The sequence below is a fragment of the Pezoporus flaviventris genome, unplaced genomic scaffold (assembly GCF_033815535.1).
Source record: "Pezoporus flaviventris isolate CSIRO_AGI_PZ_B2104156 unplaced genomic scaffold, CSIRO_AGI_Pfla_v1 ptg000138l, whole genome shotgun sequence".
Taxonomy (NCBI): Eukaryota; Metazoa; Chordata; class Aves; order Psittaciformes; family Psittacidae; genus Pezoporus; species Pezoporus flaviventris.
In genome coordinates, this window is record NW_026892686.1 from 1,543,147 (window position 1) to 1,559,080 (window position 15,934).

General features: G+C 53.0%; 2 protein-coding genes across 4 annotated transcripts in view; one reads left to right on the top strand and one right to left on the bottom strand.

Moving 5' to 3' along the window:
- Nucleotides 1–81: 81 nt before the first annotated feature.
- MTHFD2 (methylenetetrahydrofolate dehydrogenase (NADP+ dependent) 2, methenyltetrahydrofolate cyclohydrolase) lies at nucleotides 82–9,164 on the top strand. The gene is made up of 8 exons (XM_061478970.1): nucleotides 82–240; nucleotides 3,522–3,706; nucleotides 4,556–4,678; nucleotides 5,109–5,261; nucleotides 5,349–5,456; nucleotides 6,028–6,120; nucleotides 7,306–7,431; nucleotides 8,284–9,164. The coding sequence occupies exons 1-8, from the start codon at nucleotides 155–157 to the stop codon at nucleotides 8,421–8,423; spliced, it is 1,014 nt and encodes a 337-aa protein (XP_061334954.1). The 5' UTR covers nucleotides 82–154; the 3' UTR covers nucleotides 8,424–9,164.
- Nucleotides 9,165–11,158: 1,994 nt separating this feature from the next.
- SLC4A5 (solute carrier family 4 member 5) overlaps nucleotides 11,159–15,934 on the bottom strand; it is a 29,096-nt gene continuing 24,320 nt past the window's right edge. For all 3 annotated transcript variants that reach the window (XM_061478964.1, XM_061478965.1, XM_061478966.1), the window contains 7 exons: nucleotides 14,854–15,032; nucleotides 14,697–14,769; nucleotides 14,466–14,534; nucleotides 14,028–14,201; nucleotides 13,611–13,772; nucleotides 12,267–12,334; nucleotides 11,159–11,809 (listed from right to left, as the gene is read on the bottom strand). In XM_061478964.1, the coding sequence (XP_061334948.1) occupies nucleotides 11,644–11,809; nucleotides 12,267–12,334; nucleotides 13,611–13,772; nucleotides 14,028–14,201; nucleotides 14,466–14,534; nucleotides 14,697–14,769; nucleotides 14,854–15,032 (891 nt within the window). In that variant the 3' untranslated portion in view covers nucleotides 11,159–11,643. The remainder of the gene's footprint in view (nucleotides 11,810–12,266; nucleotides 12,335–13,610; nucleotides 13,773–14,027; nucleotides 14,202–14,465; nucleotides 14,535–14,696; nucleotides 14,770–14,853; nucleotides 15,033–15,934) is intronic.

Below are 15,934 nucleotides of genomic sequence, written 5' to 3' on the forward strand. Positions count from 1 at the left end.
CTCCGCCCGCCCCTTTCCCTCTCCTCCGCCACTCAACTCTCTCCTCCGCGCCGCTCGCCGCGCTGATTGGCTCCCGCCGGCCGCGCTATATAAACCGGCGGGTCGCGCGGGCTGTGTCACTACCACTCCCGGTCGCTCGCTGCCCGCTGCTGCCATGGCAACCGCGCTGTGCCCGCTCCGCGGCCTGGCGAGCTCCGCGCTCCGGCCCCGCGGCCGCCGCATCCACCTCAGCGCGCCCAGGTACGGCCCGGCCCGGCCCGGGGTCGGTGTGTGAGGAACCGGGGCCCGCCCGCCTCTTCTGCCCAGTCCCGGGGTGCGGAGGGATGAGGGAGGGGGGGCCCCGGTTCCCCATCGCGGTTCCCCGTTGCCCACCGGGTGAGGGTAGGGCCCCGTCTCGCCGCTGCCGGCACTGGGGGATGAATGGGGCGGCCCCCAGCGGCCGCGCCGGGCAGTGCAGGCTGATGAAATCCCGCTGCCGCCTTGCATGGGATGCTCCGGGCATCCATTCCCCGGGCATCCATTCCCCGGGCAGGGGGCACCGGCTCTGCCCGGCACCCCCCCCCCCCGCCTCCGGGGACCCGGCTCACCCCGCGTGTACGGGGGGTGAGAGGGACCAGAGTCCCCCGAGCATCCCGCCTGTGCCCCACCTCATCTTCCCCTCCGTGGGGTTTGATCTAATGCAGTGAAGCAGCCCTGGAGGGAGCTGTTCCCTGCTCTAAGCACGGCTCCGACTTTGGCTTCCCTCGAGCTTATGAGGGGAAGATGCTGCTCCCTGCCCTCCGGGCAGCCCAGTCTCGGGGTAATAGGAAAATCCAGGCTCTTGGTATGAGGTGGTTCTGATATTATGATTTCTCCTTGTGCTTGCCAGGCATTCGTAATAATTCCTTTTAGATGAGAGTAGACATGCATAAGAACTAGAGAGCCAGTGGGCTCTGCTGGCTTGGGATGGGTTTTTACTGGTTGCTGTTAGATAGGTTTCAGTGGATGATTGCTGTTAAGGATGAAGTAATGTTTAATTCCCTGTAAATGGGGAGAACTACATAATTGCATAGGGCAGGGATTAAAAACGCACAGAGGACCATAGAATCCCAGCCTGGTGTGGGTGTGAAAGGACCCTAAAGCTCATCCAGCTCCAACCCCTGCCATGGGCAGGGACCCCTTCCACTGGAGCAGCTTGCTCCAAGCCCCTGTGTCCAACCTGGCCTTGAGCACCGCCAGGGATGGGGCAGCCACAGCTTCTCTGGGCACCCTGTGCCAGCGCCTCAGCACCCTCACAGGGAAGAGCTTCTGCCTAAGAGCTCATCTCAGTCTCCCCTCGGGCAGGTTCAAGCCATTCCCCTTGGCCTGTCCCTACAGGCCCTTGGCCAAAGCCCCTCTCCAGGTTTAGGCACTGGAGCTGCTCTCAGGTCTCCCCTTCAGGAGCCTTCTCTTCTCCAGGCTGCCCCAGCCCAGCTCTCTCAGCCTGGCTCCAGAGCAGAGCTGCTCCAGCCCTCGCAGCAGCTCTAGGTAGGCAAAACACTTCCCTACTTCTCATGTGTCTATCCTGGAGCAGTTGTTGCAGTGGTTCTCCCTGGTGGCAGCTGTCCCCAGAGCTCCAGGGTCAGCATTGTACCTAGAGGAGGTCAGAAGACAGCAGCATTGAATTTAATGTGGGAACCTGTGCATGAAGCAGGTGATGGAGTTTTAAGGAGAAACTGCAGCAATTTACTTGCTCCTGTTCAATGTTGTGTTGCAGGGAGGGTTGGAACCACGACTGGTATGGTTGGGCTTTCCTCCCGTGGGTCAGTTGTCTCCTGGATTCCTGTGGCAGGCTAAATAGGTTGTAGTGCTGATGCATCTTGCTTGGGGATTGCCTCAGAAGTGATTCTTTGTGATTTGGGAAGGTCCCATGCATGACAGGGAAGCTTCCCAAATCACAAGGAATCACAGTAATGCTTCTGTGAGCATGTTTGCTCCAGCTCAGAGCTGAGAGCAATTGGGCAAGTGACTAAGGTGCTTGTCATGAAGCCTTGCCGGAAGGCAAGATGTAAATATGAGGTCTAGAAGTGAAGCTTGCAAAGGCAAATCCTCTCACAAAGGGATTACTGAATGAGAATGATGCTCAAGTAAGAGTCACAGTGATAACCTACAGAAAAAGAGCCAGGCATGAGCAGTGTGAGCAGTCTGTTGTGACAGGGACTGGCCATCTATAGGTCAAGGCTTTCTATATCCTGCAGGGTGTCCAGTTGCCTGGAATATATTTGACAGTGACTGGATATTCCCGTTTCTAATTTAGAAATGTACGTGAGGAACTGCTCTGACATTGTTCAGATGGGCAAACGTCCCTTCTACTCCAGACAGACACTGGCGTCTGTTGGAGGGGGTGAAACCACGTACCCCAGCTCAGCTTTAACAGCCTGAAGACACAGCTTGAGAGGAGAGGGTGTGAGGTTGGCTGTGCAAGGTGTGTGCTGTGCTAGATGATCGGACTTGCCAAGGAATCCGTGTGGGACGAGGATCTCTGGGAGCAGCGCTCCATACGGAAGTACGTCACACTGTGCCAACGGCAGAACTGTTCCATAGACCTCTTCAGTGGGGGAAGCTCCACTGGAGTGAGTTCTGCTTTTTGTGAGTCCGTTGTAGTGAAGCTCTCATGCTTTCACAAGGAATGGGTGGCTGTCTTTCTAAAAATGGCAGCTGTTGAGACATGTGCCAGGAAAACGATGCGCACAGACTCTAGCAGAGAAGAGCGTGTGTGCTTTCAGGCTGCACGAATAAGCTGATTCCTCTAGCAGCCTTGTTTGCAGAGCCCAGCTTTGGGCGTCTTTAAACTAAGGCTGAAATGTGCGGCTTGACATTATTTAGCAAAAAGTTGCAGAGGGCTTGTACAGAGCTCAGGGAAACTTCACCTTGTGTCCAGCTCTGGGGCAGCAGCACCAGAGGGACCTGGAGCTGCTGGAGTGAGACCAGAGGAGGCCACAAAGATGCTGCAAGGGCTGGAGCAGCTCTGCTCTGGAGCCAGGCTGAGAGAGCTGGGCTGGGGCAGCCTGGAGAAGAGAAGGCTCCTGAAGGGGAGACCTGAGAGCAGCTCCAGTGCCTGAAGGGGCTGCAGGAAAGCTGGAGAGGGGCTTGGGCCAAGGGCCTGTAGGGACAGGCCAAGGGGAATGGCTTGAACCTGCCAGAGGGGAGACTGAGATGAGCTCTTAGGCAGAAGCTCTTCCCTGTGAGGGTGCTGAGGCGCTGGCACAGGGTGCCCAGAGAAGCTGTGGCTGCCCCATCCCTGGCAGTGCTCAAGGCCAGGTTGGACACAGGGGCTTGGAGCAAGCTGCTCCAGTGGAAGGGGTCCCTGCCCGTGGCAGGGGTTGGAACTGAATGAGCTTTAAGGTCCTTTCCAACCCAAACCAGGCTGGGATTCTATGAAGAGAGCCTTTTCTGCCCTGACTTGCTGTTTGCATCTGCTTTTCCTGGTTTGTGTTGCCCAGAGCTTGGGTTTGAAGGTCTGAGGGGCGCTGACTGCTTTCGTAACACCTTACTTGTTGCAGCAATGATGCGGTTGTGATCTCGGGCAGGAAGCTGGCCCGGCAGATCCGGCAGGAAGCCCGTCACGAGGTCGAGCAGTGGGTAGCAGCTGGAAACAAGAGACCTCACCTCAGCGTTGTCCTCGTGGGGGAGAATCCAGCGAGTCACTCCTATGTGCTGAACAAAACCAAAGCGGCTGCTGACGTTGGTATGTCTGTGCTCTGCTCTGCTAAAGCAGAGCTACTCACTGTTCCATCTCACTTTAGCTGATGCTGGATGCTGGGAGAAGCTTTCTGGGATGTCTCCATCTGGCAGCTTTCCACCTCAGCTCTATGGCAGTTTGTTTGGCCCAGCATTTGCTTTATGACTCTTCTGGCTGCCTTCTTTGTACTGGGATGGAGTTAGTAAACACGGTTCACGTGTTGTGATGGGGCAGCATCAAGCTCTGTAGTTTGGATTTGCAGTTCTCCTATGGCCATATAAAACACAGGCAAGGCTCCAATTTGCTGCCTTTCCTCAGCTGCCTGAGATGCAGTTGTCATTTAGCAGCCTTAACACCCTCTGAGTCCTTCCAGTCTTGCAAGCTGAGGCCCTGCTTGGTGTTGAGCCAAGCGTGCTTGTGGAGAAAATGTGCTGAAAGGGGTTGGGGTAAGAAATGGTTTATTTTTCCCTTTGGTTCTGTGCTGCTGAAGCCTTGTGGAGCTGAGGCTTTTGAGGCTAACATCCCCCTCCCGCTGTGTCCAGAGGGACCATAGCACGTGTGGCTGCACCTTCATCATTGCACCCTTTGCCTAGGTTGAAGTCCTGCCTGCACTCAGAGGGTCTCTGTTCTCAAATAGTCCTTTCCAGGTCATTAGACTGACACTAATTGTCCTTACCCATAACTCACAAGACTTGGCAAGGTGTCCAGCCTGGAAGGTACTTATTGTTACCCAAAGCATACAGTCCTTGGTGTGTAGAGCAGGGAAACCTGGCAGCTTAAACCACATGGATTAAGGAAGTTGCTCTCCCACTTGTGCACAAGTGATTCTCTAACATGGGACTTCTGGTTGCACAGGTATCAGCAGTGAAACCATCCTCAGGCCAGCTTCCATTACTGAAGAGGAGCTCCTGGATTTGATCAGCAAACTCAATAATGATGCCAATGTGGATGGCCTGTTAGTGCAGCTTCCTTTACCTGGTGAGTAGCTACACTTCCACGCATTCCTTTTTTACATAAAGCTTTTAAGAGACTGTATGTGCCAGGAGTAGCAGCATAGGGGCTATCCTATGCCATGAAGGGTGGCATCCTGCTATGATGTAGCTTAAAGAAGTTGATGCAGCTACTCTCTCACATGAGTTAAGCTGCTGAGGGTCACAGCCATCTATTCTTGTGTAGGGAGTATCAGCTTCCAGAGTCAGAAGCATGAGGCTGCCTCAGCAATGCTGAGATCTCAAAGTGGTTCCAGTCCCCTTCTGCTGGGAGCTGTAGCCTTGTGCTTGCTGGAAGTCTTGAGCAGCTTCAAGGCTCCAAACCCAAGGAGCTGGTGCAGCAGGTCAGGGCACTGGCTGACTGCAAAAAGCAGCTTCTTGGCTGATCCCTAGGGTTCAAGCTTTTTGTTTTCTTCCAGAACATATTGATGAACGCAAGATTTGCAACGCTGTGAGTCCAGACAAAGATGTTGATGGCTTTCACGTGATAAACGTGGGGCGCATGTGCCTTGATCAGTACTCCATGCTGCCAGCCACCCCCTGGGGAGTGTGGGAGATCATTAAGAGGACTGGTAAGTTGCTACTGCTGCAGTATTTAGCTGCTGTCTGGTGTAACTCCAGCTTGTCTTTGTTTTAAGACTCCACTTTCTCCTTTGCAGGCATCCCAACGCTGGGGAAGAATGTGGTGGTGGCTGGCAGGTCGAAGAACGTGGGCATGCCCATTGCCATGTTGCTGCATACAGATGGCAGGCACGAGCGCCCAGGAGGTAGAAGCTTGGTGGCCTTGGAGCCCATGTGCCAGGCAGCTGCAGAAGGAAGCCTTCTGCCTGTCACACTGTCCTCTTGAGGCTCTGAAAGTGGTCCCAGGAACACTTTAGGGACTCTGGCCCATCACAGCATAGTTGTCCTAGAATGGTTTGGGTTGGAAGGGACCTTAGAGCTCATCCAGTTCCACCCCTCTGCCACGGACAGGGACACCTTCCACTAGAGCAGCTTGCTCCAAGCCCTGTCCAACCTGGCCTTGAACACTGCCAGGGATGGGGGCAATCTCTAAGATCTCCCCTTAAGGAGCCTTCTCTTCTCCAGGCTGCACCAGCCCAGTGCTCTCAGCCTGTAGGTCTTGTAACGTGTCAGAGCCTTCTTCAGTGAGTCCTTGTCCTCTTCCATGCCACATCCCTCCCTCTGACTTTGGAGGCTGTTCCCTGGGAAACAGCCTGTTCCATCAGGCTCTGATGTTCCTGATAAACACACGTGTGTCTCAAAAGGGAAGATCTAGAGATGTGGCTGGGTTTGGGCGTTACATGTGAATTAAAGCTCCATGTATCCACTCTCTTGCAGGTGATGCCACAGTCACAATATCCCACCGCTACACTCCCAAGGAGCAGCTGAAGCAACACACTATCCGTGCTGATATTGTGGTAGCAGCAGCAGGTAAGACCTGACTCTGACAGCACAGACAAGGTGCTGAGGGTGAGGACTTCGAGTGAGGGGATGTTTGAGCCAGTCAGTTGCTCCAGGCCTTCACCACAGGATTCACACACGTGTTCTTAGAAGCAGAGCTGCTTGGAGCCTTTGGAAGTGCTAAGTAACATCTGGCAGGAAGGCTTTGGTGTGCCAACACCTGATCAAATCTAGAGAACAGCTATAGACAGGCTGTTATATATGTGGACAGCTCTGTATTTCTGTGGGAGGAGGGAAAATAATGCCAAGATAGGATCCGCTTACCTAGAGACAGTCAAATGCTGAGGGACAGATGCTGTGCTGTCTTCAGAGCACAAGGACTGCTTGGAGGCAGCTCATCAGCAGGGCAGTTGAGCTGGTTTGGGGTGTCTGTGTAGGAGCCTGTGGGGAGGGAGGAGAGAAAACGTGGGTTGGAATGTGTATGGAGACAAGGTGCTGGAAGGATAAGGAGTGGTGTTGGAGGTGTCAGTGCATGTCCTGATGGCAGAAGTGCTGCTGGCAAGTAGGATACGTTCATAATCAAAGGGTGGCAGAGCAAAGGAAGGCTTGTGTTAAAGAGTTAACTAAGCAAGAGTGGAATAAGCTCCCAGCTCAGTCCTGAGGCAGCAGTATCTGGCAGGACCAGATAAACACACTCTTAACCTGAAAGCGTGGCTTAGCTGCAAGCTGCTGCTCCCACCCCTATCTCCCTGTCAGGCTGTGGTTTTTACAGCCCCAGGGAGAAGCCTGTGGGCTGTGGTGGCCTTGGACACTGCTTCAACTTGCTGACCTAGTGCAGGGGTGAAAACACTGCTGGAGCTGCATGAACAAACACAGCCACAGACTTCAAATGCAGGCTTTAGGGTTTCAGCTTGGAGAGGATGCTTTGGTCCCAGTTGCTTTGCCAGAACTCTTCCCTGGGGGTGAATTCCAGCTCTGAGGTTATCAGTAAACTGCTCACATTCCTGATGGAGCCAAACATCACTAGCTCGGGGTTGTGGAGCTGGGTGTAGAGATGCATTTTGTGGGATCATTTAGGTTGGAAAAGTCCCTTAAGATTGAGTCCAACTGCTTTGTGAGGCAGGAAGACCCAGGTGGGTCAAAAGAAGGTGAACATAGGGTGAGAGGAACATATTGAGCTCCACCATGAGTCTGTGATTCTGTCATCCCTTGCAGGCATTCCCAATCTGATCACAGCTGATATGATCAAAGAAGGAGCTGCAGTTATTGATGTGGGAATAACGAGAGTGCAGGATCCCATCACTGCCAAACCCAGGCTGGTTGGGGATGTGGATTTTGAAGGTATGGAAAGGCTGTGGCTGGTTTTTTTGAGCATTGAACGTTTATGGTGGGGAGGAGAAGGTCCTGATTGATGTGACTGAGCTGATGCAGTAGGATGCTTGCGTTCCCTTGCTTGCTGCATCCAATATTGTGCCATAAAATCAACTAGTTTGGAAAAGACCTTTAAGCTCATCCAGTTCAACGGGCAGCCTGTTCCAATGCCTGAGCACCCTTTGGGGAAGGAATTGTTCCTCAGCTCCATCTAAACCTGCCCTGGTGCAGCTTGAGGCCGTTTCCTCTTGTCCTGTCACCTCTTCCTTGGAGAAGAGACCAACCGCACCTCACTACAACCTCCTTTCTGGAGAGGTTGCAGAACTTACCCTCTGGCTGCTGTTCACCACTGTAGTGCCCAACATGCTGTTGTGATGAGCCCTGTGCCTCCAGCTGCCTGCTGAAACACCAGGAGCCTCCTCCTGGAAGAACAAGAGAGGGAAAAGGTTGAAGTTTTATTAGTTCTTTACTGTGGCTGCCTCCAGGGACAATTCCGAAGCCCACATCTAGTCTTGGACTTGATATTTCTCTGCTAGAAATCTAGCTGTTAGACCTTGCTTTTCACTTTGCCCCCAGCTTGGGCTTTGCAGTTAAGCTTGGGCAGTAGCAGGGATGGACAGTTTGGTGTGGGGGAAAGTCCACCTTGAGAAACTCCTACTCTTTAGCTGGTCCTAGAATCACAAACTGGTTTGGGTTGGAAAGGAACTTAAGATCATCTAGTTCCAACGCCCCTGCTCATGTTAGATTGGTCACAGCTTCATGCTGGCCAGCCAGCTTGGGAAGCATTGCTGACTCGTGTGCTCCTGTCTTCCCTTCCTGCAGGGGTGAAGAAGAAAGCCAGCTACATCACCCCAGTCCCAGGGGGAGTTGGGCCCATGACTGTTGCCATGCTGATGAAGAACACCATCATCGCTGCCAAGAAGCTGTTGAAACCCAAAGAGCTGCAAGCATTAACAGTATAATAGGGGGCTCTGCTTAGCCCTGAGCATCACATTCCAAACTGACTCCCAAGCAGGCCGAGAGAAGAAAATGCAATATATTTATTGTATTGGAAGTGGAATTTCCTATTCTGGAGTCATAGATGTTTATTGGAAGCTGAAGCACATGCACGTTAGTTGTATGAAGGTGTGAGTATCTACACTCCTGGCCTACTCGTGCTAGCAAAGCTGCTTTACAGTTAAGCGAGCTCTTCTGGGAGCTGGTCCTGCTCTTGCAGGGCTGGGATTAGGATCCTGGGAGCTCAGCGTGGCGTTAGCAATCCCGTGGGATGTAGAGCACTGCTCCATAGTGCAAAAGCAACAGCTCTGTGGTCCTGTCCTCACAAAATGCTCAGTCTCCTGGTGTTTGACTTATGCTGAGGTCTTCTCAATGCTGGATGTTTAGTGTGAGTTAAGCTCTTCTGTAAGGGAAGTTACTTGAAGAAGATAAAATGAAAAGCCATATCTCTGTTCTCAGCCTGTGCAGGGCCCTGGGCAGTGGTGGATCTGTTGTAACATGTTATTAGTGTGCGGCTAAGCTGGATTTTGGTTTTGCTATTTGAATGGTGACTTTTTAAAGCCTTTTTTTCTAACCAAAGAACGAGATGGGGCTGTTGGTGTGTTCCCTGGGCACACAGGAAGCTGCCTGGGCTCTTGTGAAGTGTTGCAAGTGCTTAGTGAATGATGCAGGCTGGCTCTAAATAAAGTGTGGTAAGGTAAAAAAGCCCTGCTTGTGTCCTAGGATTATTCCTAAGTCTCCTACTTCTCCCAAAAGCAGTTTATTAAGGCACTTATGGGGTGAGCTCCCTCCAGAGCAGGGTCAGGTCTGGCTTTTCCCTTAGTTTAGCTGAGACACAACTGCTCTACGCATCAACATGATGCACAAATAAGATGATCTTGTACTTTCATGCCTGAACAAAGCCCATTCTGCTTCCTGACTCTGTTTCCTAACAGGACAGTGTAAACTTCACCCTCCTAATGAGTAGTTTGCAAGCTGTGATTACCCACTGAACATTAACCTTACCTGAGGTTGCGATGCCTTGGGCAGGATGGAAAACTTCTTGCATGTGTATTTGTGGGCAGTGAGGTAAGTCTTGGATTCCTTCCTCTTCACTTAAGTCATAGACTCCTTCCTCTTCACATATTCCCTGGAAAGGTTGATCCCACCTTCCCAGGAGCAGGAAAGGTTTGTTGTGATGCTAAAGGGCTGTTGCTGGAGGCACCTGAGGAAGAAACTAACCCTCTATAGGGAAAAGCACTGAGAAAAACACTGAATATGGGGAAGGGAAACTGAAGTTGAAGGGCTCTGCACCAGTAACACCGAGAGACTCATTGAAACGAGGTTTATTGGGTTGTATCACCGATAAATACAAAATGACTACAGTGGTACAGCAGCAAGGGAGTAAGTCTGAGATGCTCTGCTTTTTCATATACAAAAAGTATTAACCCACGTGTGAACCATGTGAAATGGACCAATTCAGTCAAGCTGGATGCTGGAGGGGCTTCAGCTCTGCTCTTGGAAACATCTACCAGCGTCCACAAAGCCTGTTTGGAGCTGATGGACTGAATGAAGCAAATTAACCTGGTTGATTAAAATCTTAAGCCTACCTGTACCACGCTTCAGCTACCACACAGGAGTACAAAAATGCTACACAAGAGACACAATGTGCTCAAGTTGAAATAGTTCTTTTAACGTCAGAGCTACGTGGCTCTCGCTTTAAGCAGTGCCAGGAGTAATACTGAGTTATCTTGCCACATCTCACCAGGAGGTGTACCTGAACCAGAACAAAAAGGGCTATAAATAGGAAATTGCCTTCAAGTCGTTGTTGGACTCAACTATTTACAGAGAACCAGGATCTGCCCAAGGTTCAGACCAGTTGAGATATTTAACTGGGGTCCCAGCCCCCCCTCTATGACTGGTATAAATGGCAGGGAGGCTGTTTCTGCTCAGGGGACATGTTGGGGCTCTGTGAGGTTTGAAATAGAGGCAATGAGTAACTCCATGCGTAAAGGAAATGGATTTGAGGGTTCTTCAGACCAGTGGTTCTGGCTTAGCCTATGGAAGGAAAAACACCCTTTAAGAGCCTCGTCACCACTCTGATGCTGCTGGATAAAGGGGGTGAGAGTTGGGCAGCGCCAACCTGAGCTTGGTGCCTGCGCCAGCTCCTGACCTACTCCTTCCCTTCCTTTCCCAGGGGACTCAAAGGCAGCAGCGGGTGGGAAGAGCCCTTTGTGGAGCCAAAATGCCAATGGAGACTGACCAGGGGAGCTGCTGGATGTGACCTGAAAGCACGGGGAGGAGGGATGTGTCTCCGGTGGGATAACAGCTTGGACATGCCATCAGAGGAAGAGATAGAGCGGATACCAAGCCCAGGGCCAGGGACTGCTGCAGTGAGGACATGGGGATGGGTGACCAACCAGCTTCACTGCAGCCACCATTCCCATTTTCCAGTAGAAACCATGCCCCGCTGCCTGCAGAAACCATTCCTGATTCCCTGCAGCAAGCAAAGCCCCGTTCCCTGCCCTGCTCTCCCTCCGTAGCCCCTGTGGTGTTGCCTTCAAGCAGCAACAACCTTAAACCCGAGCTGCTTTTCCTCCTTTCCTTACCAGGCCAAAGCTCCTTTCTGACCCTGCCAGGCCTCCTCACCCTCATCCACCTTGGCATCCCATCTGGGTCCTTCCCGCATCCCTACTACCACATTGGGAATGCCGTGCACGGGAAGGGATTCCCATTGCCATGGCCTGGACCAGTGGCCTCCTGCCCACACAAAGCCTTATGCACCATCTCCTTCATGGAACAAGACTCCCCAGGAGCCGTGTTGTGATTTCAGGGATTGGGGAGCAGGGGTGCACACTCCTTCTTCCTCCCTACACCAAAACCCCCCTCAAAACCATCCCCCCTTCCCCATACATGCTCCCACAGTCCCGGTCATCAGCAGCTTTTCCAGCCCTGGAGCGAGTAGAGGCTGAAATCTCTGATTTCACCTTTTCAGCCCCATTTCACCACCAGTGGGGATGAAAGAGAGGAAATTCCACAACACACTTAACCCATGACACTAAAAACTACCAGAGCAGCAGATCCCTGGGGCCACCGGTCTCCTTCTTCTCACATAGAAAAATAAGCCCAATTTGCTTTATATATATATATATGAATATAGAAATATCTATATATATATATAAATGGCAGCAGGAGTGCAGCGTGGGGTTATAGCGTGGTCTCACTGCCCATGTCCCGAGGTTGTTTCTCAGTGTCGGTGTCCTCATAGTCTGATTCCATCTCTATCTTCACCTGGGGCACGGTGCAGATGGGGCTTCGGGAGTAGTTAAAGGCAGGAGATGATGGGCATGAAATCTTCAGGTGAAGTGTAATACTAAGGAGGAGGAGGAGACGGGGAAGTGAGCATCCAGGAATGAGTATTCCCATCCCAAAGCTACCCCAGCACCCTCAGGATGATGCTACCACCAGTAAAACCTCATAAAGATATGGTGGTTTGCTGTTAATATGTACAAGCCTAGAACATGCAGCTGAAGTGGAGAATAATCCCAAGATTTCAGGATTTAGGTGAACATCTCAATCCTAAAAATCCCTGTGGCTGTTGCCCACGTGGCATTTTTAGTGCTCTAAACCCTCTGGTGTCAGGCTTGGGATGCTCCATCCCACTCAACCCCGCTCCCAACATCCCCAATAGCACCCCAAAACCAGAGGGATGTTGTGAAAATCATGGAACCCCACTCGGGAGCACCATCCAGTAACTCCACAACCGTTCCCCACAGCTGGTCCCCTGGGATGGGTGAGCAGGTTGGGGGACCCTATTTGGTGCCATTTACCTGCGATCCAGGTCTGAACCGTTCGGGGAGGAATCAGAACGCAAAGCTCCAGGTGGAGGACCTCTTTCCTGGGGGGGGACACGGAGGTGAAGCACTTCCCAGGTGAGGAAGGAACCCCCCAACAACCCACTCGTCACCCTCCCTCCAGGTGCCACCAGGTCCTGCATCCTCCAGGCAACGGGAGAGGAGACAAGCTCCTGGGTTAACGCTGATTTGGGGGTGATTAAGCAAAGAGAAAGGCCCAACCAGCCCCAGCAAGCAGCAGCTTGAGGACAGAGTCATGAATCATTGCATTCAAACTTGCTTGGCACCAGGATGCATCCCGGTGCTGAGCTGGAACCGAGTCATCCAGCTTTATCCTGCGTTGCTTTTGGTCACGGCTGGCTTTGCACCAGCTTATGTGTGATGTTTGAGGCTGTTGAACCAAATGGAACACATCTGCTCTCTCACAGCTGGAATAATGCCCCCACGAGCTCTACATCCCTGGTTTTGAGGGCTCAAACCCTTCCCAGATATATGTATATGATAGAACAGTAGATCAGCATTGGCTCATAGGGGAGATCAAGGAGAATCCTGGCTTCCTGGCCACTGGAATACAAGGTATTAGCAGCACTGAACCTGCTGCATCCTCTCACCCTTGCTTTGAACAGAGCAAACCCTCCTCCCTGCTCCAACGGGATGGATCCAGGCTGCATCTCTCAGCAGTGTTAGTGCCATCAGATCCTGGTGTGGGAGGTTAGGAAGCAATAGGGAATGCAGGAAGGGCTCCTGAGCTCTTTACTTACGGCTGAGGCAATGGGGACCCCCATTTCGGGGCTGCGCTGGCAGGGGCTCCATAGGGATCGTAATGACTGAGGGAGGTGGGAACTGGGGAAGAAAGTGGGGAAATGAGGTGAAGGCAGCACCTGGGTGAGCTCCAGGAGCACCCAAAGGGACCCAGAACCCCCAGGAGTGGGTGCATGAGGAGGAGGAGGCTTTGCCTTCCTCTTCCCAAACACACTCTCAGCTCTTCTGCCTGGGGAAGGGTCTGCAGGAGGGGTTTAGTGATGCTTTGCCACCATACGATGGATGCTGTTCCCTCAACCATGGGATCTGGGCTCTTCTTCCTAATGATATAAGTATTTTCCATGATTTTCCAGCTTTCAGGACAGTTGGAGCATTCCCTGGAGCCTCTGTCCATCCCCTAAGCATCACTCAAAGCCCCTCGATCAGTAAATGCAGTGAAACACCTCAATGAATCAAAGATCTTCATCCCAGACCCACCAAAGTGGAGGGTTTGGTGGGACCTTTCCCTCCATGGCTGGTCCAGGATGTCCTCCCCATCCATGGGAGCCGCTCACCCACCTCCTCATCGCTGCTGCTGTCTCCTTTGTTGCCTTTCTTCTTCTTCTTCTTGTCATCCTCTTTCTTCTTCTCCTTCTCGGGGATGATGTTGTCAATCCAGGCCAGGTCGTGTTGGGAGAAGACAAAATCCAGCAGCCGCCTCACCAGGATCAGGGCTAAAATCTAGGAGGGGAGAGGCACAAGAGCATCTTTCATCCCCAGACCCAGGCAACACCATGGGACTGAACTGTGGCTGCCCTATCCCTGGCAGTGCTCAAGGCCAGGTTGGACACAGGGGCTTGGAACAAGCTGCCCTAGTAGAAGGTGTCCCTGCCCGTGGCAGGAGTTGGAGCTGGATGAGCTTTAAGGCAACACAAACCAATCTGGAACCCTATGAGTGTAACCGAGGTCGCAGCAGCTGCCTGGGGTTGTTCTTACCATGACGGGGAAGATGATGGCGGCCACGGTGGATTTGAGGATCCAGAGGACAGCCAGGCAGATGATCTGCACCAGCGTGAAGAGGTGGATGCGACGCAGCGGCACGTGCCGGAGGAAGACGTAGTCGGGCTGGTGCTTGGCCGGCATGAGGAAGAGCTTGCAGCGGTCCCAAAACTGTGGTGGGATGAAGGCTGCTGTTAGCCCTTGGCCCCATTGCCCAGGCTCCCACGTTGCCCGGAGAAACCCTCTTTTAGCCTCCAAAAAGAGGAATTGGGGGGTTTTTACGTGTTTTCTGGAGGGTTTTGCGTATCTGGTGTCCCCCACAGCTGGGAATATTGGATGCATCCAAATATTGGAGTGCAAAATTTGGGGACAAGATTCCCGTGTTTTGCCGCTTCATGGACATTAAGGAGGAAGAGGAGGAGGAGGAGCACTCACCTGGATGCCATTCAGCGACGCGACGCCCATGTAGAGGAAGACTCCGTACAGCACCGGCATGGGGATGTACTGGGGATATGGGAGGAACACACTGCTTACCCCAGGGAAGGTGGCAGCCCATTCCCACATATGGGAACGGGTGCTGGAGACCATGGTGGTGTGGGAGAATCCAGCTTTCTCTTCCCCCATCTGCAGGCAGGGAGCAGGGATGTGGGAACAGGAATGTTTTACCTTGAGGATGGGGGCCAGGAAGACAGAAATCCCTGTCAGCACGAAGACAATGATGCCCGTCACTCTCTGCTCCCTGGAATGATGAGAGGAGCAGGATGAGGCCATGCTGGATTAGGGCTCCTCACCCCAAGGAAGAGCATGGCTGAGCCTTCCTCACCTGACACCCAGGAACTGGGGCTGCTCCCCCGGGGCGCTGGTCTCTGTCTCCATCTTCAGGCTGTCGATGTGGGCGATGGAGATGACGGTGGCTGCCACGTACCAGGGCAGCCCCATGAAGGAGCACACGGCCATGAGGATGCCCACCCAGAACAGGTCCAGGTGGTAGCCTGCGGCTTTCTGCAACACAGCACCCAGGAGGGGCAGGGTGGGGGGGCAACACGGCTCGGGAAGCTGGTCCTGTGTGCACCCCAGGGACCAGCAAGGTGGGGGGCTCCCCGGTGATGCACCCCCTGAAGCACCCTGCATCACCATAGTGCACCCTGCATCGCCCTGATGCACCCCATATTGCAATAGTGCACCCTGTATCACCTTGAAGCATCCCACAGTGCTATGGTGCACCCTGCATCATCCTGATGCATCCCACAGTGCTATGGTGCACCCTGCATCACCCTGATGCATCCCACAGTGCTATGGTGCACCCTGCATCACCCTGATGCACCCCATATTGCGATAGTGCACCCTGTATCACCTTGAAGCGCCCGCAGTGCTATGGTGCACCCTGCATCACCCTGATGCACCCCATATTGCAATAGTGCACCCTGTATCACCTTGAAGCGCCCGCAGTGCTATGGTGCATCCTGCATCATCCTGATGCATCCCACAGTGCTATGGTGCACCCTGCATCACCCTGATGCATCCCACAGTGCTATGGTGCACCCTGCATCACCCTGATGCATCCCACAGTGCTATGGTGCACCCTGCATCACCCTGATGCATCCCACAGTGCTATGGTGCACCCTGCATCACCCTGATGCATCCCACAGTGCTATGGTGCACCCTGCATCACCCTGATGCACCCCATATTGCGATAGTGCACCCTGTATCACCTTGAAGCATCCCACAGTGCTATGGTGCACCCTGCATCATCCTGATGCATCCCACAGTGCTATGGTGCACCCTGCATCACCCTGATGCATCCCACAGTGCTATGGTGCACCCTGCATCACCCTGATGCATCCCATATTGCGATAGTGCACCCTGTATCACCTTGAAGTGCCCACAGTGCTATGGTGCATCCT